The 26,185-nt window shown below is 40.8% G+C and overlaps 2 protein-coding genes across 6 annotated transcripts; one reads left to right on the top strand and one right to left on the bottom strand.

Moving 5' to 3' along the window:
- The first annotated feature begins 2,084 nt into the window (after positions 1–2,084).
- On the top strand, positions 2,085–6,978 carry MRPL19 (mitochondrial ribosomal protein L19). Its single transcript, XM_054629610.2, has 6 exons — positions 2,085–2,226; positions 2,438–2,549; positions 4,167–4,285; positions 4,817–4,951; positions 5,698–5,879; positions 6,643–6,978. Exons 1-6 carry the CDS (start codon positions 2,169–2,171, stop codon positions 6,856–6,858), a joined length of 822 nt encoding a protein of 273 aa, XP_054485585.2. The 5' UTR covers positions 2,085–2,168; the 3' UTR covers positions 6,859–6,978.
- A 405-nt stretch (positions 6,979–7,383) lies between these two features.
- GCFC2 (GC-rich sequence DNA-binding factor 2) lies at positions 7,384–24,647 on the bottom strand. 5 transcript variants are annotated; one of them, XM_054629607.2, is made up of 18 exons: positions 24,195–24,645; positions 22,970–23,077; positions 21,390–21,551; positions 20,674–20,901; positions 19,634–19,713; positions 18,608–18,723; positions 16,694–16,880; positions 16,093–16,216; positions 14,752–14,830; positions 13,422–13,534; positions 12,498–12,697; positions 11,940–12,093; positions 11,543–11,664; positions 10,314–10,390; positions 10,069–10,135; positions 9,257–9,403; positions 8,790–8,914; positions 7,384–8,452 (listed from the first exon to the last, which is right to left on the bottom strand). In XM_054629607.2, the coding sequence occupies exons 1-18, from the start codon at positions 24,559–24,561 to the stop codon at positions 8,338–8,340; spliced, it is 2,571 nt and encodes an 856-aa protein (XP_054485582.2). In that variant the 5' UTR covers positions 24,562–24,645; the 3' UTR covers positions 7,384–8,337. The 5 variants fall into 5 exon arrangements, 4 of the variants coding, with proteins under 4 accessions (XP_054485582.2, XP_054485583.2, XP_054485584.2 ...); XM_054629608.2 differs by having other exon boundaries at positions 11,940–12,090; XM_054629609.2 differs by having other exon boundaries at positions 20,683–20,901.
- Positions 24,648–26,185: the final 1,538 nt, after the last annotated feature.

Raw genomic sequence — 26,185 nt, 5'->3', positions numbered from 1 at the left:
GTGCTGTGACCACTTCCCTGGGGAAGATCGTGTTCCAGTGCCCAAGCACCCTCTGGGTGAAAAACGTTTTTCTAATATCCAGCCTAAACTTTGCCTGACACAGCTTCAGGCCATTCCCTCAGGTCCTGTCACTGGTCACCACAGAGAAGAGATCATCCTCTGCCTCTCCTCTCTCCTCACCAGAAGTTGTAACTGCAGTGAGGTCTCCCCTCAGTCTCTTCTCCAGGCTGCACAAGCCAAGTGCCCTCAGCCACTCCTCATGTGGCCTTCCCCCAAGGCCCTTCACCATCTTCATTGCCCTCCTTGTTATATCACACCTGAGAACAGTGATGCTTTCATTTATGAGCCTCACCCTATCCCAGTGATAGTAAAGTGATCCATATTCTCATAGATTTTGTTATATAGGCAAGAAGAGTAGGAAGGCAGCTCTTCTCCTACTCTGTCTGATATGACAGAATGAAGAAACTCAAGGGGAGTGTCTTGCCCCTGCATTTCAAACTCAAGAAAGCTGTTCCTGAAAAAAAGAGACCCAAGAACACATGTTCCAGACTCTTGATGCCAGGGTGCCTCAACAACCCACACGGGAATTGGGAAATACACAGGGCCAAGTTTTTGGGCCCTGTAGAGCACCTCAAGGGAAGTTCCCTGAGCTCAGGGCAGTTCCAGCCTACCAAAGTGGTTTTGTTAGCCTGCAATCCACAGTGGTCAGTCAGGGAGTTAAAAGTGGCTCCCTGACACTGAAACATCCAATTCTCTTCCATAAAGACAGTTGTGAGCTACAAACCTGTAACTTCCCAAGTCATAGCCCACACATCTCCTTACAGCTATTTTGTTATCTCCTCAATCACCATTAAGGTATTGGAATTACCTCTACATGATAATTCCTCACCCCCTGAAAAATATTATGCTGCCTTTTTAATAATGCTCACATAACGGATAAGAACATTTAAAAAAAGAAAAGATTAAACTTGAGGAGTGTGTGCTCACTACTGGCGATTTTTCTGTATTTTAAGGGTCAGAGTGCCCTCTTCTGGACCATCCATGTCCTGCTGATTAACTCGCTGTTCACCAGATGACAGAACCTGTGACTTGTGTTCTGCACACCTTATCGTCTGCTGAAGCACAGTTAAGGAGCCAAGCATCAGATCACAAAGTAGGAAATTATTCGTGTCAATGAGGGGGCTTGGGCAGTTATCTGCAAACAATAAAAGGGTTGGGGGAACATCACAGATAACATGATGGATCTAATTTGTTCATGGGGTCAGGGATATTTTGAAGTGAATCTCTGCAAAGTTTAAACTGTGGGGTGTTATTTATTGACCTGCATTTACAATTCACCTTCCTCCTGCCTCTGTAGGCACTAATTGAATCCAGACTGATGGCCAAGGAAACCCAACTGACACAAGCAGTACTTTTGCATATAATTTCTAAACTAATCTTGGTAAAAAGCACTGGGACTGCAAGATATCTGAATTATGGACAGAATGGCCTCCAACAAAATTTTTAGTTGAGTGCTTTTATCATGAAAACACACAGAAGTGTGTTCTTGGAAAACACACCATCACTTTCATGTGGCAAAGCCAGAATTCATAACCTCTGGTGAATTCATAACCTCTGTGATGTCCAAGGAGCTCCAACATTGTGCCTGTGCTGAGTTGTGATGATGCTGGGGATACACTGGGAGCTCCAGCTCCGCATCCCAGGCACAGCCCCTGCCGCTCTCCCCTGCTCTGGGGCCTCCTGCCACACCTGAATCTCCCTGAGGGACGGAGGTGAAAGGGGCCGCTTTGTTCCCCTTCATCCTCAAATCACAGAACGGGTTGGGATTTAATGTCCCTTCCAGCCCCTGCCTGGGGCAGGGACACCTCCCACTAAACCAGCCCCTTCCAACCCGGCCTGGAACGCTTCCAGGGATGAGAAGCCCACAGCTTCTCCGGGCAGCCCGTCCCACAGCCTCGCCGCCCTCACAGCGAGGAATTCCCTCCCGATATCCCACCCAAACCTGCTCCAGAGCGCCTCACCGCCCTCACAGCGAGGAATTCCCTCCTGGTATCCCACCCAAACCTGCTCCAGTTTGGCTCCGCCCTGTGAGGCGGTGCCGCCTCCGCGCTCCGTCCCGCCGCGCTTTGTCCCCCCGCGCTCGCCGTAGCGGCCGCGCCGCAGCCGCCATGGCGGCCGCCTGTGGGAGGCTGGTGCCGAGGGGTGCCGCCATCGCCCTGCCCGGACGTGAGCACTGCCCGGGCCCTCACCCTCACCCCGGAGCCTTCTCCGGGCCTCCCCCGGGCCCCGCGCCTTCCTCCTGCCCTCCCTGTCCCACAGAGCGGGGGGGAGGAGGCTCCTGGCCTGGCGGGCGGGTTGTGGTGCCATGCCCTGCTTTAGTGGGGAGAGGTTAAACTTGAAATCACGAGTGTTTTAAACGTTCTGTTGTATTTTACAGGGTGTTTTTCTTTATCGGGGTATCGAGTGAGCAGCGATGGAAAGCCACCGAAATTCCAGCCGCCTCCGAAGCCCGTCATTATCGACAGGAAGACGAAGAAGGAGGAGAGCAGGTGAGGGTGTCCCACTGCTCACCTGGGCTGGTACAGCCTCGCCTGGGCCGTGCTCGGGCTCTCACTGTGTGAGAACTCATTTAAAGAATCAAGGAATTACTATAACAAAAATGAAAAAACCCAACACGGTTTGTAAAATTCTAGCAAAGACATTTGAGTTGGAATATGCTCAAAACACCTTAAAACGCTGTTTCTGGAGTTTCTGAAAGCAATGAAACATGGAAAAAAAAAAACCATAGAGCAGTAAATACTTTTGCAAATTTGGGGTTAATGTGGGAGATCATGCCTGTTAAAGGCATGTTTTTGTGACAGGGACACAGGTCCTGTGTCTGCCTTTGCCTTGGACTTCAGTGCTGGTTGTGCATCACTGGTTGTGACAGGGACCTGATATCTCTGGTAGCCTTCATGAGATGTCTCATTCTGGGTACTTTTGATGTCACCTCAGCCCATTTCATGGAATCACAGAATGGTTTGGGTTGGAAGGGACCTAAAGATCATCTCATTCCAACCCCCCCTGCCATGGGCAGGGACACCTCCCACTAGAGCAGCTTGCTCCAAGTCCCATCCAGCCTGTTCATGAACACTTCCAGGATTGGGGCATCCACAACCTCCCTGGGTTTTAAACTCCATTTGCACTACTTTAAGTGACCCAGTGGTTCAATGTGCAGTGCTGTGTCTGGAAGAAGAGTGGTGGCACTGTATTATTCATCTGCCCCCTCCAAGACCTCACTTTGAAGATCATGAGGAAGTTTGGTGTTGTTTGCTGCCTGTGGGTAGCAGCACCAGCCAGAACCTCTGCTGCCCCCACAGCCCCATAAAGTTTGTAGGGCAGATCTGCATTTGTCCTCCTCTCTGTTGGGCACTTCTCTCCTGGCCAGATCCAGGACTTTTAAGATGCATCTGTACAACTGAATTGAGTTCACCTTCATCTGTCTGCTCTGAGGGCAGGTGGTCCTGCCATCCAAACCTGAGTAAGCACATCCAAATATGTCTTGGAAATGGTTCTCAGCTCTAGCCAATCCATGTCAGGAAATAAGCACTCAGCTCAACAGTCAATAACTGAGGTCCAGGCCATGGAGAAATTCTTTGGCATGGTTTAATTCTTTAGTAGCAAAAAATTTGTTTTACCAGTCTATTTAAGCTTCTGTAACACAAAAGGACATTTATGTGGTGTGTCCTGTAGAATCAGTTTGTGAAGACTGTAATAGATTCTTCCATATCTGTTATTAAAGTCAATAAATAGTAAGAGTTTTGTCATGGTGATTACAATTAAACCATTAAATAACCTGTTTCTAAGCTGTGACAGCACTAATTGAACTGGCCTCTTTCAGTCAGCTCCTCTGAGACCAACATGTATTACTGGTTTGGGAAAAAATCTGTTTAAAAGAACAACAAAAAAGCCACATAAGAACCCAAAACCAACATCAAAACCCCACAAAAAATCCTTTTAGATAACAAAGCCAATAATTAAATAAAATTGGTGACTTCAGAGACTGCAGTTCATATCTCTGAAAAGGCAACAGCTGGTAATTCTTAGGCCAAATACTTAGAATTTTCTCATAGTTTTTATGCAAATGCTTTTGTTTCATACTTCTAAAAGTTTGGCTTTTCTTACAGGTTCCTGAGCCCTGAATTTATACCTCCCAGAGGGAGAAAAGATCCTCTTAAATACTATATAGAAAGAAAGGATATGATACAGAGAAGAAAAGTTTTCAACATCCCAGAATTCTATGTTGGTCAGTGTCAGCACTAAAACTTTTGTAATTCTGGCAGTATTTTATGTTGTGTGGGGTGTGGTCATATGTAGAATAGCACAAAACATAAAGTCTCAGGTGTGTTAGATCAACTGGATGTGTTTCTATATGTAACACTTTGTATTTTAATCTCATATTTGTATCCTGATTAACTGAAAGAGTAATCCTAATCTGTTCCTTATGTGGGTATTTTTCAGTCCTGAGCATATGGTTAACTAGTAGAGCTAAGGAAAAGAAATACATTAGATTAATTATATTCAATTTGGATTGAGAAAAAAAAAAAAAAAGATGAAGAAAGTTTGCAGTTAACCTGCAGTATCAGGCTATATTAATTCAGGTCACCTTAGCAGCTTTTTCTGTTTCTGGCAGTTTTTATGGGAAGCAAAAGTATTTTCAAAATGCACCTGAATTGATGCATATGCCTGATTCTTCCCACATTTTGGCACACATTAACTGTTTATTAACATATTAAATGAACATATTAACTATTAATTCTAATCCATTTTCTGGCAGGCAGTATACTGGCCGTGACAACTGCAAATCCCCTGGCCAGTGACAAATCCAGCCGCTTTGTGGGGATCTGCATCCAGAGGGGAGGGACAGGGCTCGGCGCCACCTTTGTCCTCCGCAATGTCATAGAAGACCAAGGTGGGGTTTCAGCTGTGGTAATTGTGCTGCAAATGTTCAGCAAAAAATGTGTTATGCTGTAGAAGTTTAGTCTGTGGGGAGGAAAACAGCAGACTGAAGTGAAAGTATGAGTCTGCCTGTTAGTATACTGTGCAAGTTGAAAACTGTGTACACAGAAATGCTGATGTGCTCTGTACTTGAAGGTATGGAATTGCACAGTAATTTTCAGACATTTTGTGAAGGTTGTGCTTATGTCTGAGCCTGGGTTGTGTGTTACCATGTAAATACCAGCCCAGTTTGAGCACTGTGTGTTTTCATAAACTAGGGATGTAGGTGTGAACTGTTTTAATAAGCAGCAGATTAGAAGAGTTTTATCACAGGTTCATATTCTGGATTATGACAAAATCAGGGACAGTGCAAATAGTGGAGTTCTGAGAGCAAATATGAAAAGGATGGGTGTCTCTTCGTACACACTACACCTACACTGAGATGCATAACTAACACCCATTGTAACCAAAAGGAAATGAAGTTGAAAACCCAAGCTCATCTTCCTTAAATTCGAGCCATTGAAGTCTCTTCTACAGAATGGTATCAAAGATTTATTTACAAAGAAATGTGCAGACACAGTGCACAAGTACAATCACAACTGCACACAGCACTGTAGTGCTCTGAGGAGTAAACAGCAGTTTGCAATGATACAGAAATGTGTAACTGAAGGAATACTGCTCCTGAATTTGGTGCATTAAACCAGGCTTTCTGTCTCTAAGGGGTTGAAATCTGTTATGAACTGTACAGCCCTCGCATCCAGGCCATCGAGGTGCTGAAGCTGGAGAAGAGGCTGGATGAGAACCTGATGTACCTGCGGGACGCCCTCCCCGAATACAGCACTGTCGATGTCAATATGAAACCTGTGCCTCGCATGGACCATGAGGAAATCCCTGTGAACAAGGTAGGAGCCACATGTGTCAGGGGCAAAGCAGCACGGGATTGTTTACAGCTTCCATTATGACTGTTATCCTGGCAGGCTGGAGCAGCTCTTTGCTCTACATCAGTTACCAGGGTGACAAAAGTAGATAAAATCAGGCAAGTCTTTGTGCCATTTCTATAATGAAAGAATGGTGAGAATGTAAACACCTACCATCCTCTGGAGTTCATTTTGAAGACACACAAAGAGGAGCAGCTTCTACATTCCTCTGTAGAACTGTGCAGAAGGGAAAGCTTTTCTTACAGGAATGTTTTTGTTAATGTAGTTACTGATTCAGGAGTGCTTGGTGTCAGGAAACAAGGTAAGAAAGATGGAAGAGTCACCTAAAATCTGCATCTCTGGGAAGATCCAGAAACCATCAGACCCTGCCAGAGTGTAGAAACTGAGTATGGTAATTCCCCCCTTTCCCTCTCGTGCTACTTTTCTTTTTTTCTTAATAAGGAGCAAAAACTAGAAAAGATGAGTTAGCTTCAGTTCATGTTTCAGTTAAGGACCCTGTGATAAATCAAGACAGAGTTAATTAAAAAGTTTTACAAGATACTATGATAACAATGATAGTATCATAGTAGTTACTAAACAACACAGTGACAGATTGGTCAGTTTTCTCTTACTTTCCTCCTGTTAGAGCAGGAGTTGTCACTTTTGCTAAGATCACAATCAAAAATCTACTTTCTTAGTACCTTTTTATTGTTATGGGGTTTTAAAAATTTTTAATCTTTCATTCTAGGTGCAGGTACGAATGAAACCTAAACCATGGTCAAAACGGTGGGAAAGACCCAAATACAATATAAAGGGAATCAAGTTTGAGCTACCAGAACATAAAATGCAAGCAGCACAGAAGTGGAGCCAACCATGGCTGGAGTTTGACATGCTGAGAGAATATGATACTTCAAAAATAGAGGAAAAGATTAGGAAAGAACTGAGTGAAGAACTTGAAAAATAATGGGTTTTTGTGGTCTAGAATTCCTGAGGAAATTAATATTTTTAGTTTACTGTATGAATGATCAGTTGTCAAGTTTTGTATATACATGGGCAAAGCAACAATAAAGTTAACCTTTCCAGATTTCGGCATGAACAGATTTCTGTGGCTCAAGTGTCCACTGCCCTCTCAATGGCTACAAGTCATTACAAGGAATCTTTTTTCCAGAAACAAACATCTACAGAGCTAAATTGTGACAGAACATCAATCACATTTTTGTCATAGCACAAGGCTGGTGCTAGAGACAAGCTGGGATGAGGCAAAGCAGAACAAGAGAAAAGCAGTGAGATCATGAGCTTGTGGTGATTGCTGATCAGCAGTTGCATTTTTGTTGGCATTCTGAGAGGAAAAACAGCAGAAATTGATTATTAGAAAGTGGCATCTGCAACATAAATCCTGAAGCTACTGTAAGTTAGTGGAGCTGGAGGGGCTTCTTTTCATACAACTTAATAACATTTTGTCACATGTTAAAGAATTGAGCTGTAAGAGTCATTACCAAAGTAAAATATTTTATTTTCAAAAAAACCCCAAATTATTTTTAATCTTTTGTCTGTAATACTGATCAAACCTATTTACAATTGAAATATTTTACAAAAATATATTTTTAACTTAAAAAAATATAAAAAGAAGGCATAAGGATTAAGTCTACAAGATTTAAATTCTATTCCCAGAAGATTTTGGAGAAATAGTCACAAACATAGATTCTGTGATGCATTAGTTTTTACAATGAAACATCCCTGTTATTCTGTTACAATATTTATTGCAAATATACAAAATTACAAAACATTAGCAATAATATCCTAATAAGGATATGAAGAAGTAAAGTTCTGTAGAGCTTACTGGGAAGCAAAGGGAGATTTCTAGAACTGCAGTTACTAGAAAGTAACTTGTTCTGTTCTCATCATCACAGTGTCTGTGATGACAATCCTGATTCCTTACCTGCACACTGACCCCCCCCCTTGTTTCTGTATCAGGGGCATCATGAATCCTTGTTCAGCCGAGGAATGGCTGAACAATAACCCCACCAAAAATCACTGTGGACCACAAGTCAGAAGAGCTCAGTGACTGCTGAGTTAGAATGGTATTTGGCAATTAATACTGAAAATAACCTCTCCAGTTGTCTACTGGCTAGCAGTGATGAAGTTCACAGGCACTTTCTGTTTGCAGGATTCCATCCAAGAAGGATACAGCACTAAAGCACTGTCACACATTTAAGAATGCCTGAACCATTGCTTTGACAACTGCAACTTCTAAATATTCCATAATCTAGGAGTAGATGGCCGTAAAAGACATTTTGAACAAACACCTCATGTATTTAACACCAAGATAGTGATTACCACTACCTTTGAGCAGGCAGGATCAACTAATTAAATTTCATATTAGAACTGGTTTACTGTGCATACCAGGCTTGTTCCAGTAATGTAAACATTCCTTCAAAGGTTTCTATTTCCCAATCATTGCTTTAAGGTGTTCAAGTTTATGCTCTTCAATGAAGTCTTCTACAATATGCAAAGCTCCAATTTTCACCAACAGGAGAAGAACTTCTTTTGTTTCATCACTATTTAAGAATAATAAAAAAAAATTAAAAAAATATAGCAGCACTTTTATTGACCTGTGTAAACTACAATTTTTGTTTCCTGATCTTGGCTACCATGATCATTAACAGCACCCAACATCAACCACCTCAAACTCTCACAGTAAACAAGGACTGCTCAAGTGCTCCTTCTCATTAGACTCCATCTTCTCTTTTAGATATATATATATATATATATATACACACATGACATGAGCATACTTTAAAGTGTCAAATATATGGTATTTAAGGAATTTTTTTAAATTTTAACACAAAGTATTTGGGGAAGCACTTGAATCTCAAGGACAGCCTCATCCATTACCTGTGATTGTCCTTGTGTAGCGCACGGGCACATTGCAGCAAGTGCTGGCTGAAGTTCAGTAATTCAGGGAGAGTTGATCCACCCTTGAGATCTTGGAACCATTTTTCTGGGAGGCATGCAACCACCTGTTAACAGAGTATTTGGAAAAAGTTTAATAAGCATTTCAATATAACCAAGTCACATCATTTCTGACAGGAACCTTCTGGCAGGTTCAGTCATTATTACTGTGTTTTTTCCTTCAAACCAATATTGAGTATCTCTCTAAGTAGTTATGCTTAAGAACCTACAGACCAGTATTTGCTCTAAAATGCTCTTATGCAGCAAGGTTGCTAAAAAAAAAATAAAATCAAATTTTAAATGTTTACATTCTCTTTTTTTAAAATATTCCATTTTCAGTTTTGACCCCTCTTCATGAAAAACAAAAGGCTTTGAGCATACACCCTCTTCCACTGATTGTTATCTTTTACCTTATCACACTTCTTGATGTTATCTGGCCCTAGTGGTGTGTTGAGGATGTTCAGCAGAAGATAACGATTCAGCAGCTTGCTCAGGCCCAAATCACGGAGCTTGTCTTCCTGGACAATCCCATCCCAAAGAACAACGTTGGAGAGCAGCTGCGGTAATGAAGAAACAAAGAATCTGTAGAGCTGCTGGCTCTAAGTGTGCCAAAACTCTTACAAGTTTCATTAAAAAAAAACATAGAAAGGTAATATGTGCATCCAATGCAAGTACAGTAAATAACCTAATTAATTTTACAAGTGGATCTCTCTGTATGTATAGATACACCTGTAAATGTCTATACATGACCTCCCAAGGGTGGGAAGAAAATTTTACCCTTCTAGGGGGTTTAACAATTTGCTAAGTACAGAAGGCAACTAAGAAAACTGTCAGAGAAGCAAAGACAGAAGTGAAAAAGTTACATCAACTGCTCAGCATAAGACTACATACAGTCCCTCATGACATGATGATGCTACAGTTTGTGGCATCACAAAGGGTTTTTTGTAGTTCATAGTATTATTAGGCACTGAGGGTTTTTTCTGTTGCCTCTATCACTATAAATCCTTACAACTGTCATTTTTGAGTGTGGTGTAAGGCTGTGTTTGTGAAGGTAAAACACCTTGAGGTTAAGCTACCTGAAAATTAACCTGCTCTGAGCCAAGGAGGAGGACAGGCACCATGAATAGCAGGAAAACTGAAACATGGTCTGGGATGTTAATGTTTCCAGTGAAATGAATTTCAGAGAGGACAAACAAAACAAATCCAGCCCTATTTTCTCTACCTTAACAGCTGACCAAAATCGTCTCTCTTGAAACTTTGAACGTAGTGATGACTTGTCTTCCACAGTGCTGGTCATGGGAAGAAAAAGTCAAAATAAAGATTATTTTTTGTTGGATTTAAAAGAAGATAAACAGACATCTGATCTCTCAGACATGGATGTGTACAGTATTTCATTTACATCTGTAGGGGAGAAAGGTAGAGGAACTAAAAAAATACAAACGGAAGAGAGTCAGAGGGTTAGCTTACCTTTTAGGATACAGAGGAATAAAGACATCTTCCTCTACAGATTTCTTCATTCTTAGGACAACCGTGTTCATCAAATCCTATTAAAAAAGAATTATTAATGTGTCCTCAGAAGAAAGACTTCATATTCCATTTGTAACAACCTCAAAGGTTATTTAGTTCTTCCAGAGGTCTGATATCTTAGAGATAAGTTCAGCTGCCATTTGAATATAACACACATTGAGACCCTGAATAAAAAATAGAAACAGCAGACAAATCACAGCTGTAATTATCTATAGGCTTAGCCTAGAGGGTTTTGCTGTATCCCTAAGCTATATCCCTAGGTGAGGCCTGTTTTTACACATTAATCTGCAAGGCAGCAAGAAAACTGTACAGATTAAAATCAAAGCAAGTTATACACATGGGATCTCCATTAAAAGATGTTAAATTCTATGTAAAGAAAAATCACCATAGCTAGGATAGCATGCATTTTTGAGCAACATGTTTTCAGGTGCCATAGATTGCCACCTAGCTTTTTTTTAAGCCTATTTATTTAAGTTCTTGCTAAGATCAGTTGTATCACTTGACTTTAAGCCATGGTTTCAAAACAGCAGACTTTGGAAGGCATAAACATTTTCTTTAAAATATTTCTTTTCATACTCGGGGCCCAAACATCCATCCCATTTCACCACTTAATCCATCCCATTTTCACTAGATAAACTTCCTGATTTACATCAGAATAAACCCAGAATCAGGCTAAGAAGGGCTTCCTAGAGTGACTGTGTATATAAAAGTAATTATTAAAGGATTGCTAGGATTACATAGTAGTTTTCCTCCTCACCAATTAACCAACCTTTGGGGATTCTCAAGTTTTAAAATTTTAGGCCTACTTTATAAATAAAAGCTTAAGGGATGCAGCACTGAAGCATTACTAGCATATAAAGCTCAAATTTGAAAAGATAATTAAATGCAAATCATTGTTATTGCAGTGAAGGAAGATTAGATCTACAAACAGATTCTGGATAGATACAGGCAGAATTTTTTAACTGACAGCAGCTGATTTCTGCCTCATCATCTTCAGCAAGGAGAGCATCAGAGAGCTGGAAGTTTTAACTGCTCAATCATCTAAGTGGCAAAACAAAATAAGTCATCAGAACCAAACAGCTTCAGGAGAATGTTCTCAGTGCCCACAGGAGCACACACAGAAGTACACAGTGGGTGAAGTTCCCCTTTCTCGGTACCACAGCTTTTACCTCTCTTGCTCGGCTGGACTCGTTTTTGGCAAGGATTTGTTTCCCAAAGATGTTATTGCAAAGCTGTACGAGATTCTTTGTCTGTGAAGTAGATAAAGGATCCCACACACTCTTCACAAGTGCTGAAAAAAACCAGGAATTTATTTCATTCATAATATGCAAGTTACTTATCTGCCCTAGTTTCAAGCCATTACAATGTAACAGAAGTAAACATATAAAAAAAGCTCAGCCTCCCCCAATAATTTTGAAGAGGCCACCTCAGCCGAACTCTGTGGAACTACACAATCATTACATCTTGGAGCACTGGGATATCACCAACATTATTTGATATTATCATTTTTATTTAAGGTTTGATTGCGTAGCTGCAGTGAACACTTTCAATACAATCTTATCATACCTGTAATTTTGGGAAGAACAGTTTTTTCAATCACTCTAGGCAAAACTTCTTTATCATGATCATCATCTCTTTTTGATTCAGATACATTTTCTGCATCACTGAATTCTTCTATAGCTCTGAACCAGGGCATCTCTTCCAACTCTGTAAAATTCTGCTGAAAGATGAATCCTGTTAGTTGTTCAGCTGTCAGCATTAACAGAAAAGCTCAATCCAGCAACACCCAAATTCCCACTTTATTTCAGCTTCATCCTCATCACTGAATGGGCCAAAACAGCAAAACTAGTTTAAAAGCTGCAATTTAATGGGTAGGATTCTTCAAGTGTCTTCAAAGAACCCAGGAGAACTGTTTTTACAGGAGGTGTAAAAGGAGCTGGAGGTAAAAGGAAAGGGGAAATTTAAGAATATTCCAAAATATGCTTCAGTTTTTGAGACAACACAGTAGCTTTTTTAATTTCTAATTCACTGTGCTAGGTATAGGAAAAAAAATCATTCTTCATATTAATACATCATACACACACAGACACAATTTTTAACAAAAATGTCAGCTGATGCACTTACCTCAAGAGGATTCCAACTTATTAAATGAACTCTGATCAATGGGTTTAATAGCTTAGGCAGGCAGAAACTGATGTAAGCATCACAGTAAGAGTCAGGAAACTTCTCTTTCCATTCCTGGAATTTCAACAGGATTTTTCTGATGTCACAAAAATCTGCGTGGACATCTTCAAAGATTTTCCTACTATCCTCTAAAACATTATCTATGGATAATATTCATTGGGAATAAAAAGAAACAATCACAGAACTTATTGAGGCATGAGCTGAAGGGTTTATGCATCTATAGGACATAAGAGATATTTTTATGAGAATTGCATTTGTTGTTTATCTTTGACACACCTGACATTGAAATGGTTTAAAAGCAGCTCCCACAAAAACTCAGTTGTACAGAAAAATAGTGTCAGAAGACCAAGGAAAGACATGACCTTTTTCACAGATTTATATAACCACTGTATTTCAAACTTTGTTCCAGAATGATAAAATTTCAGGCATGAAAATCCTTCTGCTGTTACGTTAAGAAAAGTTATTATACCTTTCTCTCCTCCTCTTCATCCATTCACTCAAGATAATTAAAACACTGTAAGCAACCTTTAATTCACACTCCAGCTTCAGGAAATAAATTGACTGAACAAAACATGTTGCAGCACTGCACTGAGTACTCTCTGGCAGAATCTGACAGAGCTAACCTCTAGTTAAAAAAGCCATGTAGAGTGCTGCCACCACAGGAAATCTACAACCATTAATTCATTCCTCCTAAGTCATTAGTCAGAACTGCCTGGGTGCATTTTTTTCTACAGTGTGCAAATACAAACATGGAACTCAAATGAAATATTCCTCTACTTTTCCCTAAAAAAAAAAATAAAAAAAATTAAAGAAATATCAACAAGAGATCTTGTTCTAGGACATGACATTAGGCCTGTCACCAACCTTTGCTCTTCTGGAACTCATCCTCCTCTGTGGGAGTCAGCTCCTCATCACTGGACAAGCCCTCGTGGTGATCTCCTTCTCCTGAGTGCTCCCTCGCCTGCCTCCTGCAAGCCCTGCATTTGGGAATGAACTCAGATGAGTTATCCTCTCCTGTGTCCGCAGGAGATAGCTTAAAAAAATAATCCAACTTCAAAAAATGTACTTCAAACAAGTCGTGAGAACAACAGCCTGAGGAGAGGCAATGGGGGAGCAACAGTGACTACAGATCCAAAAGGACTCTTAAACTGTGAAAAAATGAGGGGATTTGGAAACTGACATCCAAGAGCTTAGAGCAACATCTCTGACCTCCCCCATGAGCCCTGCAATAACCTTCCCTTAACCTCATCACCACTGATGAGGCTAACAACTCATCCCACCTGAGCATCTGGTGTTCAACTGGATCCTGTCTGAAGGATCAGATTTGTATTGTGTATTTACTGAGCTCTCAGACTGTCCTGCCAGTCCTGGACCACTTGTTCAACAACCCACAGGAAAAAGGTGATAGCACCCATGTGCCAGTGGGGTTCCAAAAACTATTGCCATGGCATCAAGAGAAACAGACTGCAAAGTCAATGGCTTGAATTTCTACCACAGGAAAATGATAAATAATATGGAAGTGATATTACATAAATACTTTTAAACAGTTATTCACATCCATTACCATTAAAAGTTAACTGCTTTGAGAGGAAGTTATTATTATACCACTTTTCCTCCAGTAAAATTTCAAGGTACTTGCTGCTTCAAAGTATAGTTATGACTTGAGGTACCAACTATAAAATTTTCAAAGCTCCCAATAATATGAAAAAAAAAATCGGTACCAATCTGTGAACACTGTAACATCCAAAATGTAGCATCTGTCTGACCTACACTGATAGCAGACCTGGGGCTACAGGTTGATTTGTTTCACTCACCATTGCCCCTCCAGCAGAAACAATTCTGCCCAATTTTGCTATTTATACATAATACAGAAATATATTTCTGTAGAAATTAATAATATTATTAATTAAAATAGGAAGAAAAAAGCTCCCCTCATAATTTTGTCTCACTTAAGACTTTTTAGTTTAAAATATCCAGCTCTATTAGCATTCAGGTTCAAATCAATATGAAGAGAATGACATTATAGCATAGATGGCTTCCATGTACTTCAAGTTTTGGAAAGCAAATACTGAAATATTTTTAGAGTAATCTCATTTAGTAATCCTACAGGTTTACATTCATGACTGCAGGAATGACAGGAAGTCAGTGCACAGCACATTTATCAGAATTGAGTGCACCTCTGTGTAAGAGTTACCTTCGATGCTCACACATTTCCAGAACCTGTGTCTTCTCATCACCTCCCAATTTGCTTTTCACTGGTTTGTCATTCCCACCTATAAGACAGAAACAGCCAAAAATAAAGTGGTACATTTTTAAAGTTCCTGATTTATTTTCAAACAGGAAACAAAGAATCTCCTTCTATTGTTTTGAAGTTGTTTTTTTTTTTTAATTTGGAAAATAGCCAACAAAAGAACAAACTTAATCAAAAGTCTAACAGTATCCAGAGTAAGTCAGAGTGAATTGCTTGTAGCCTTAATAACTGGCTGATGTGCAAAACACGGCAAAGAGAAAGGGTGTACTACTACTGAAGTACTATCATGTAAGAAAAAACAGCCTTCCCACTATATTAAATACAACTAGGAACATAAAAAACAATGCTATGTGCTGCTAAACATGCAAGTCCAGTCTCATTTGTAATGAGCTGGAGGTAAAATCATTTTAATAGCAATTCTTACTGTGGCATTACTCTTTTCTCCTTACACCTGCTGTCAGTTTGCCACTCCATTTTACAAAACCATCCAGGCTGCTACTTTCTCTCATCAGCAGTTTATCCCCTCAAGTGAGAAGACTGAACCCATATGATTTAGTATTTACCAGGATCCAGTGCATCTGCCCTCCATCTGTTCCCAGCAGATTGCTCTCAGCTTTGCCTGAACAGTTTTAAAGGGTTTTGGAGGTCTGGTTTGTTTGGGTTTTTTAAATAGCAGCAGCTAGAGATTCACACAGCATGTAAACAATACCTTAGCGAGGAAAGAAAATATGAGCTGAGAAAACTGTACTAATTTTTCCTACAGTGACTGAAACACAGTTTTCTTTTAGATAAAACCCTTACACAGAGTAGCTTCTCACTTCATATTCTGCCGCATTGGTGTCACCTCCTGGTTTGAAATCCCCAATCTGGGCACACACATGGCCTTACAGACACCCTCAGGTAAAAGTGATGTTGCCAATTACACACTCAGCTTTTTCAGGTATTCACAGAATTCAGTAATAAGCAAGCTTTCTCCAACTTGAAACCTACTGGAAAACTGACTCCCATTTTTCTTTTTAAATATTGATGGGAAATTGAACAATTAAAAATTGACAAGGTACTTGGTCACCTCATAATCAGAGAAATTAAGCCAGAGAAAAACAGTGTCATGGGCATTACTGAGGCAAGAATTTCAAATGAGGTACAGTAGAAACACACCTACTGACAATGGGAAGGGGAAAGGGGATCAAAGGTGAAAATTAAAATCTTAAACCAGGAATTAACTGTATTTCTGTTTAAAGACAGAAATTACTTTCTCACTGAAAATTTGAACTTTGTACTAACTTGTCAGATGCTGAATATAAGCAGATTCATTTTTCAGCTCCTCCTGCCTTCGCTTCGATACTCTCACGGCTCGTTGCTGCAGAAGGGCATGCACAGCCCATTCCAGCTCATTAATGTCCTTCAGCTGCAATACAGCAAACACCAATCAGGCTTTCAATCAGTTTAAATCTCACAAGAATGAACAACAAACAACTTCCATGGGTTTTTTGTATGGCTGTGAAATTAAAACAGAAGTACCATAGATTGACAAGTAAGTTCCTGGTCATGGGAGTTTTCAGGCTGAAAACACAAACTGTATGCCAGTTACACATCAAGGACTAAGACTTCATACAAAAGGGTTCACCAGGACACCACTGGTGTCCCTTGTTTTATTGCAGTTTGCTTTTGAGGCACCAGCCACTGAAAAAAATGTATTCCCTAACTAACATATTTTCTCTTTAAAGTTACTTGAAAAAATACACAACTGCAAAGTGACACAAAATTAAATTAAAATTAAATTTGATTCTGATAGAACTGATTTTTAACTAGGTGGTATCTCTCATTTTTCGATGACAGAATACACCTTTATCATCTTAAAAAAAAAAGAGAAAAATATACATACTTTTTCATTCAAACAGTTTATCAAGTTTTCTACATATGTTTTCATGGTTCTGTAGAATTTATAATTCATAGCTGCATCTGAAGACTTCTCCAGCTCCTGGACAGACATCTTTGAGCTCTCAATATCCTCCATATATTTTTCATACTCTCTCTGGTGGGCACGGTGCACATCCTGTAAGGATGTTATCCTGAAAGAGAGAAACCCAGACAATCAGAACTATTGCAAATTTAACAGCTGATGCAGTCCAAAACATTTCTCCCATTATAATCACATACAAAATCTTTGCCTGTGCTAATAATAGCACTTGCATTTGACCTGAGCAGCACTGAAAGATTTACCCATGCCAACATTTACAGGGTAGGGACAAACATCACGCTTTGGCAACCCAAATGTCATTTAAATGGTGCTGGTTTTGAAAGCACCACAGGTATTTTACCTGGACTCCTCAATACACCACACTTCCCAAAAATATAAAAGCCAAAATTACATGGTATCACATTATTAAATAGATTCTACCCAAAGTAATCTGGTAAAAACTACAACTCACATCAGCATGTCCATACCAGTTAATGAAAGCTGTATGGACAGAAGTACCTGTAAGCATTCACAATGTGCTCACTATTAAATACAAACCAACTGACAACTCTTACTATTGTGTGATAAACACCAAAAACTTCTGTCAACAGCTGTCTCTAGCAGACAGGTAGCATACAAACATTTACATATATTACAACTCTGCTTCCTCTCTTTTTTACCTCTTCCCTCCTTACATATCCCAAGTATTTGCTCAGTTTGAGCAGGTCTGTAACAGAATCAAAGCACAGACTACAATTTATTTCACCTCCTTGAACTAAACACTTTCCAAAGAAAACAGATGAACTAAGCTATTGTGTTCTACTGTGCTACATATTATAAATAAAAAAAATATTAATTTATTTCAGCACTTAATATGTTAAAAACATCTACAAACAAAACAGGTTTGTACCTACACCAAACAGGTTCCTCCTCCCCTTCCTGCTGTTTCCCAGAAAAATTTCCCACTCTTGACAGCTGTATTCTCATGCTTTCTTATTTGATTCTGTACATAACTCTGTACATCAATTCCCTTCAGGTGATTAAGAAAGCATACAGTTCCACAAAAATATTTAGTCCAATTTAGTTTCACTTCTCTAAACAAATGCAGCAATGATGGTCTGTACAAAGTAAAGATTACAAAGAGCTTGGTGCAAGCTCACAGCAGAATTTATGTCTCACTTGTATTAAGTTACTTGTCTAAACTTATCTGAACAGCTGCTTCCCAGTGCTGGGAGGGATGACAGGGGATGGCTTACCTTGGGATGCCTGACCCAGCTGTCCTTCCCACACACCCTCTAGGAGGTTCCCATGTCCACTTCAGCTGCCCACACAGCTGCTGAGCTGCTCAAGAGAAGTCACAGCCTGGCACACAACTAAAGAAAAAGATCCAGGCATGTTCTGAACAGGCTGTAAAGAACTTTGGCTGCTTTAGGAAATATTTTTGCAGCTGGTATAAGAACTACCAGAAGAACTACTAAAAGAAGGAGGATTGGGATTGCCAGCTCCACCTGCCCCCAGAGAAGTTCTGCTTGCTGGGCAAATGTAACATCAAGCCAAGGCTCCTGTCAAGAACCACCAGTAACCATAAAAAGCTGTTGCCAAATAAAAAATTTACTTTCTAAAGTTCAAGTTGACAGAAACACTCTTGGAAAGTCCAAATGCTCCCCTGAAACAAAGTATTGCCACATAAAGTAAAAAATTTGTAGCACTCCATTAGACATCATTACACTTGGTAACAACCCAAACAAAGCTCAACACTCTGGAAAAAAGAGTAAGACTTCAAAGCTGTTGCCTCATTCTGTGACAAAAACTCAGACAACTAGTAAGTTAAGGTGTTACCTTTCAGTCAGTCTCTTCTTCACAATTTCCAAATTCACAGGTGGTAGAGAAACAGAGGTATCAAACTTGGGTTTGGTTGGCTGATATTTACGCACAGAGGCATCATCACAAATTTCCTACAAAAATTAAGTGTCAATTTTTAATACACCATTTACACAATTTCTCCCTTTGCAACTCTACAGATCATCAAGACATACCATTTGAATACTAAACATCCAATACAAAGCTATATATTTCAATCACAAAAAATCTAGACAAAACCCAATCAATTCAAGCATTAAATCCATAACTAACAAGGTCTACAGCTATAAATTGCTGCTGTTTCCTGAAGAGTAGAATTAACTTTTCCATAAGCAAGTGGAGTATGAGGACCTAAGATCATACTGGATTTGAACATAGTCTCAATAGGATGTAACTTTCTCTCATTCCTCTACTCCCCAAATTGGAAAAATTTCTACAACTGTCAATACTGACTTCAATAAAGAGCTGGTTATTCAGATACTCCTAAGTCTGATCCAGAGCAAGTGATCCAAGCCAGCATATCAGAATATAGTTAGTTTTTGCCAATTACTTACTGAGAAAAAGACAACATTCTGCTGAACTGTGAAGAGAGCTCCCAGATTGCCACTCAACAGAAATTTAGCAGAATAAAACAGTAATTTTTGCTTTGCAACTTTGCAACATTTGTATCACTTGCATACTCTTGCTTTAAAGATCCCTTGCACAGCAGCAAAAAAATCAGAGCTCATAATTTTCTTCTCTGCTTCTTGTGATCTCTAATCACAACAGGTATCTGCCTCTGGGGCTGACACCACCACACTGCTTCTCAACATGCAGACAGAGATTACAGATTTTCATTGTCATCTTCCCATATTTCTAATCATCTTTCCCTGAAGAATCAGGGAATAACTTCCTAAGATCCTCTCTAACAAGACGGCAGAACAGAGACACAACAGTATTCCAGACAATCTCTCTTGCCTATAAGCAAAAAGCAACTTCCAATGGTTAGGAAAGCATGTGTGTCACCTGAGAGAGCTTAACAGCTTTCTTTATTTGCTGCTCTTCCCACTTGGCTTCATCATCACTTGATGCATCACCCAGAGACACTGGAAGGTAAAACAACTGTTATTAGATCTAACTACACCCTTTATTTTTTCCCTTCCATCTAAAGCAACAATGGGTCTCCCAGCCAATACTGAGAAGTGATACACACAAAAAACGGCAGATGAAAAACCTGCAGATGGAGGACTGCAAAACTGAAAGGCAAGAAAGGCTTGGAAAAGGCTGCTGGGATTTGTAGGATTCACACCAACATTAATTCCCTCAACTGTTTCTCAAGCAACTACTACTGTAGTAGGAAGCACACAAACATCTTGTTTTTATTTCTCAAAACAAAGTTTACACGCATAATACATGTAAACAAGAGAGTAAGTATAGACCAAGACATGACACCCAACAAACCCTTGAGCATTCCAGAACACACGCTCAGCTACAGATACAAAAAGATCTCGTTAGCATTAATCTGAATGGCAGATTCTGCTCATAGATATGCATACCTTATAGCCCTTATTCAAATACTTAAGTAAACCTGTGCTTCATAACACTATAAGCAGCTCTAAGGGAATAAAAACAATGGAAAAGCCAATTGTGTTTTGCATGCAGTAGGTTTGTTTACTTCTGAAGGGCTGGAATCCTGGTTTGTTTGTTTGTTTTCCATTTTTGAAATTTATAGTGTCAGTGCAGGAAGAGCACTTAGAAGGTCAGACCAGAAGCAGGAGACAGGACTTAGAGTAACTTTATTCACAGTAAATGTGCCTCTTACAAGGCCTTTTTTTTGCAGTCAACAAGGCCAAAAATAATTTTGTAAACATTTCTCAAAGTATCCTGCACCACCACCAGTGAGACCTAAACCAGGCCTATGACCCATATAAATAAACCTCAAGTACCAACTGCACAGCCTTTTTCCAAGAGCCCTGAGGAGGCAAAGCCTCACTTCCTAACTGGACAAGTCCCATGTGGCTCCAGAGACTAAAACAAAGCCTCTGGGAGAAACACCACAAACTCACCCATCTCACCCATGTCTTCAGTCATCCTCTGCCTAAGAGGTCTCATTTTAGGAGCAAAATCAAGATTCTTTGTTTCAGACTCATCTTCACTCTCCAAATCACTGCTTCCTCTTCTCTGAGGGATCTGAGGACTGTTTGAAACATCCAGGGCAAGATAATCAGCCTCTGCCCTGGCTAAGTGACGCTTCCTCCGAGCAGCCTCAACGTGAGCTGCACTGGGGATATTGCCTGCATCAAAGAGAGAGAAAATCTAAGAAAAGACTAAATGCAACACTCTGTATCTAATGCCAATCATCACAACTGTTCAGCACCACTGTACAACCCTGGATACAGAACACAAGATGGCTGCCATGTAGAATATGAGGAGATGAAAATGTGGCTCTCAACCTCAAAGTGAGGTTTTATTTTCTCCTCATGAAGGGAATTGTGCATCACCAAAGAGGAATTTTCTGCTGCCTTTCTTCTATAACCAGCGCTCATAATTTTTGCTCCATTCCCAAAACTAGCACAGATAGACAACAAATGTTTGCAACTAAAAATGTGGGGGAACCACTCTTCTTCCAGAAGGGTAGCCCTGACTCAGGATAAACAGATGCCAATATCGTAGGTGGTTTAAGCTTAGTGGAACTCATCTCACCTAACTTGTCATGTCCTTCAAACACAAAATGTTCTAAAATAGCTTTCTTGGAAAAAAAAAAAAAAGCTAGGGAACTAACCTGGTGATAAATCCTTCCCCCTCTGTGGACAGCTGGATTCATTTTCAGAATCTGAGCTGTTGTAATCCTCATTCAGTGAAGAATAAGTTTCATCCTCATTGTCCTCATCCTCTTCATGAGTGTCTTTGGTGTTGCCAACTCCAGCCTCCAGCTGACAGATTTCTTCATTTAGAGGAAAAAAGTATGATCCATTATTTCAGTTTCAGCTGCTGGAATATGATGTGCCATAACTGGTTACCAGAAATTATTTACACCTTGCTGCAAAGACTGGTCACTTGTCTATCTCCACCTGCTCTCACCAAAACATGTCAAATTTTAACATTCCAAGAGAGTCACTTACAAGCCAATTCTTGTATTGAATAAAAGCATCTTTGATGATGCTTCCCACAGAAAGACTACGAGTCCTTCTGAGACACAGAGTGTATTTAGATGCACAAAAGCAATGAGATCAGCTCTCAGATAACAGCTAATTAATATTCTGATTGCTCACAGCGTATTTGGATTCTTGACTTGAAAAACTGCATTTAGAAAGCAGTCTTAGTTAAACTATAAACATTTATATCTATCTTGTCTCCAGTTATTATCAAATGCTTTAAAAATATTGATTTCTCTTCATCTGCCACTACACTTTCAGTAAATCATAAGGTTTCTGAACAATAGAATGTACCACCTTTTATAAGAACATGATATGCTTTTATAAGTTACTAAGAAAATTTACTATCTCATCTGCATCACAACCTCAAAGGGAATTATTGCCCAATCTCAATCTAATTTACTTTTATCTAACATTAGCAAATATGGTATATCTGTGAATTGACAGAAGTGTCAAAAGGAGAATACATAAAGAGAACTTTTAGATGCATTTGTTTCTAAAACACACAAACTCCAAATATTCAAATAAGAGAGTTACCACAGAATGGTTTGGGTTGGAAGGCACCTTAAAGATCATCTAGTTCCAATTCCCCTGCCACGGGCAGAGACATATTCCACTAGACCAGGTGCTCACAGCCCCATCCAACCTGGCCTGGGACACTTCCAGGGATGGGGAGCCCAGCCTCTCTGGGCAACTGACTGTATTTCAATGGAACTAGGGATACTACCAGAATAATCTAGGCTATTGACCGAATTCAATGAAAACATTTAAATGCTGTAAGAGCACACAATTTAATAATGTTTGCATTAACTTTCATCAGACAAAATGCAACTAAGCTCACATTTTCCCTCAATGCCAATACTCAGATCAAACTGCAATCTGACAGCAAAAAGCAGTGGATACCTGGCCCATAGTTTGAAATATATGATGCTGAGGTATAAACTTATCAAAACTTTGTTAACTTTGATGTAGCACATGGCTCTGCATAATCAGGTTTTCTCAAGAACAGCCTCCAAGTTCTCATAAACTTTTACCAAGGTCAAACTGAAAATAATTTCAGCACAAATACATCACAATTATAAACCTGTAAATTACAATTGCAAGTATAATTCTGCATTCAATTAACGAGCAAAAAACATCTAACAGCAGTATTTTTACATCACTCTTCATGTATTTCATAAAATATTTAACTAAAAAAAGTACTTACTTTTGTTTTCTTCAGCTTCTGTCTGCGCAGGCAGTAAGCTTTCCTTCTTTTTAATTCTAAAGGTTACTTCGTTGAAGGATGGCTTTTTAACTTTAAAAAACTCTTCACCTACCAAATAAAACAAAGTGATTCTGAGTAATATTCATAAAGCCAACAATATACACACATATATGTGTATGTACTGCATACAAATGTGCACGTAAACTCCATGTGTGCACAGCATAACTTCTGAATCACAGAATCAATTAGGTTGGAAAGGACCTCTGAGATCAAATCCAACCTATGACCAAACACCAACATGTCAACAAGGCCATGGCACTATCTATGTCCAGTCTTTCAGTTCTGGCTGGATCAATTCTGAATATTACAGTGGCTTTATTACTCATGATCTATCACCTCTTAGTAAAAGCTGCAGCTCAGCATCCTCTACACAGCAACACTGCACTGCTGAAATGCAGGGTCTCTCTGCAGCTTGTGCCCACCAAGGTTGATGTCTTCTCATCAACCACAACAGTAACAGCCCAGAAGTGTCAGTCAAACATTCAAGTTTCATTTATTTAAGCTTGTTCAGTCATGGAACCACACAGTACTTGTTCTCTCTGGTTTTCTCCAACTGTAAGAAGATTTCAGATGTTTTCAGCCAAAAGAATGTGGACATACACAATTGCCAAAGTACCTTTCACAGAATTGTCAGGGTTGAAAGGGACCTCTGGAGATCCCCTTGGCCAACCCCCCTACCAGGGCGGGGTCACCTGGAACAGGTGAGACAGGAATGTGTCCAGGTGGGCTTGGAATGCCTCCAGAGAGGGAGACTGCACGCCCTCCCTCGGCAGCTGTTCCAGTGCTCTGCCACCCTTGATGAAAAAAAGTTCTTTCTCGTGTTGAGGTGGAACTTATTGTGTTTTAGTTTGTGGCCATTGCTCCTCATCCTATTGCTGGGCATCACCGAACAGAGTCCGGCACCATTCTCTCGCACCCTCATTCGAGATATTTAGATGGACTCATGAGCCCAGCTCTCTGGCTTCTCCAGACTAACCAGGCCCAGCCCAGGTTTTAGTCCGGGTTTACCATGCAAACCCTCTCGAGAGCCCTTCCCCTGGCAGAGCACGGCTGGGCGTGTTTACAGAGACAGGCAGGAGGGGCTCGTTGAGGCGGCAGCCCTGGGCAGAGCCCCTCCGCTCCCGGGCCGTGCTCTGCGGCTCACACAGAGCGGATCCCTCCTCACCTTCCCGCTCCTCCTCGCCGCCGAAGCTCAGCAGCTCCTTCCCGGCTCGGCCCGACCCCGCTGCGGCCCCGGCTCGGCGCTGCCCCGGGCCCGCCCCGGCTCTGCGCGCCCGCCCTCGGTGGCTGCGGGCCGGCTCCTCCGCGGGCAGCGCCCTCTCCGCGCCGGGATCGCCCTCGGCCTCCGAGGGCTCCGCTTCCCGCTCCGAGGGCGAGCTGGCACCTGAGTCCGGGGACGGGGCTGAGTCCGGGGACGGGGCTGCGGCCGGCTCCGGCTGTGGCTCTGGCTGTGGCTCCGGCTCGTCCTCGCTGCTGCCGCTGGAGGCTGCGCGCCGCCGGCCGCGGAAGTTGCGCGGGGGACGGCGGAACATCGCCCTCGGGAACCGCTGCCGGATCGCGACCGGGAATCGCCGCCGGAACCGCCGCGATCCCAACGTGGGACCCGGCGCGCATGCGCGGCGACCCCGGCGCGCCCCGCCCGCGGCTGGGCGGGAGCTTGGGCGGGACGGAGGGGCAAAAGGGAAAGGTGTAAAAAAACGTGAAAGGCGTTTTTTGGTGATTCATTGATGCCTAAAAATGTAACTTGTTGGACAAACCGTGAGTCCTTCAGTGCAGGGGCTGCCGTGCAGGTGGGTGCTCCCCCTCCTCTGCAGTACCATCGAAAGCTTGTGGAGTTCTGGTATTATAAAATATAATTTATAAATAATATGTGGTAAGATATTATTTCAATATGCAAAAGTTATATGGTATAATTACTAAATAATATTGATAAACTTTTGTGATTGCTATGTATTATGTAAGTGAATAGTAAATTGAAAGGTAATTGCTAATGCCTAACTACACATAAATAAAATAGCTGTTTTAGAATTAGTACTAACATACACCAAAAACAAATAAATACACTTTTTAAGGCCAGGTTGGAGGGAGCTCTGAGCAACCTGTTTAGTGGAAGGTTTCCCTGCCCATGGAAGGGACAAATGGAATTAGATGATCTTTAAGGTCCCTTCCAACACAAGCCATTCTATGATTCTGCAATTATTATAAATGTAAAACTGACTCTGTGGCTTGTTGTCAAAAAGTAATCACACATTTTTTTCCCTTTCCTCAGGCTGAGCTCACAGAAGGAGCGGGCAGGTGCCAGTGCTGGTGGAAGGGGAGGGGAACATATGGCTGGGAACAGAAGGAAGGTGGGAATGTGACAAGTGATGACAAATTGGTTTGCTTGGAGAGGAGTTGCACTGTAGCTTGTACCAGCCTTTGATTTCTGCCGTGCTGACTTGAGCTGTGTGTGATTTGCTCTGTGGAAAGAAAGTGCATCCCACTCCAAATGAAACCATGAAACCAGGCAGAGCAAGTCCTTCAAGTAAGCCTTTGTGTCCCAAGAGAAGCATCCAAGAATAGCAAACGTTTGAAGCGTTCTTGCTCAAATTGCTCCACCTTTCTGTTCTTCAGCTGTAATATGAGGATGCTAATATTAACTCGCCTCAGGAATCTTGTGAAGAAAAAGCTGCATTTGTGAAGTACCAGTTACAGTAAGAATAACATAAAAACCCAAGAGAAAATCAACTAAAATATATTTTTATTCAGTGCAGCTTCTGAATTATTATTAAATAAAACCCAAGGCTACTTAGTGAATAAGGAAGATTATAAAAACTTTAAGAATTCAGGAAACACAATTCATCTTGCAGCATTATTCATTTTCTGCACTGAAAAAGGGTGGGGGTCTGGTGGAAAAATAAAGTACTTATGTAAATGCTGAAATTAAACCTGTCCATGGATTTGTGTTTAAATTGACTTATTGCAGGCTCTGATTCAAAACTGCCTTATTGCTGTGGAATTGATATGGACTTCCATGGGTAGTTTCTCTGAGTGAAAGGTGGAGTCAAGAATGGTCTGGGGATGCACAGGTATCTTGAGTTGTTCCATTGCAACCTGGGCAAAGCAAAGTTTGCAGATGTACATTTACCTGGAATAATGCCCGTAAGTTTCCTGTTT

The sequence above is a fragment of the Agelaius phoeniceus genome, chromosome 3, assembly GCF_051311805.1.
Source record: "Agelaius phoeniceus isolate bAgePho1 chromosome 3, bAgePho1.hap1, whole genome shotgun sequence".
In the NCBI taxonomy this organism is placed as follows: domain Eukaryota; kingdom Metazoa; phylum Chordata; class Aves; order Passeriformes; family Icteridae; genus Agelaius; species Agelaius phoeniceus.
This window is presented reverse-complemented; position numbering and strand designations above follow the sequence as displayed.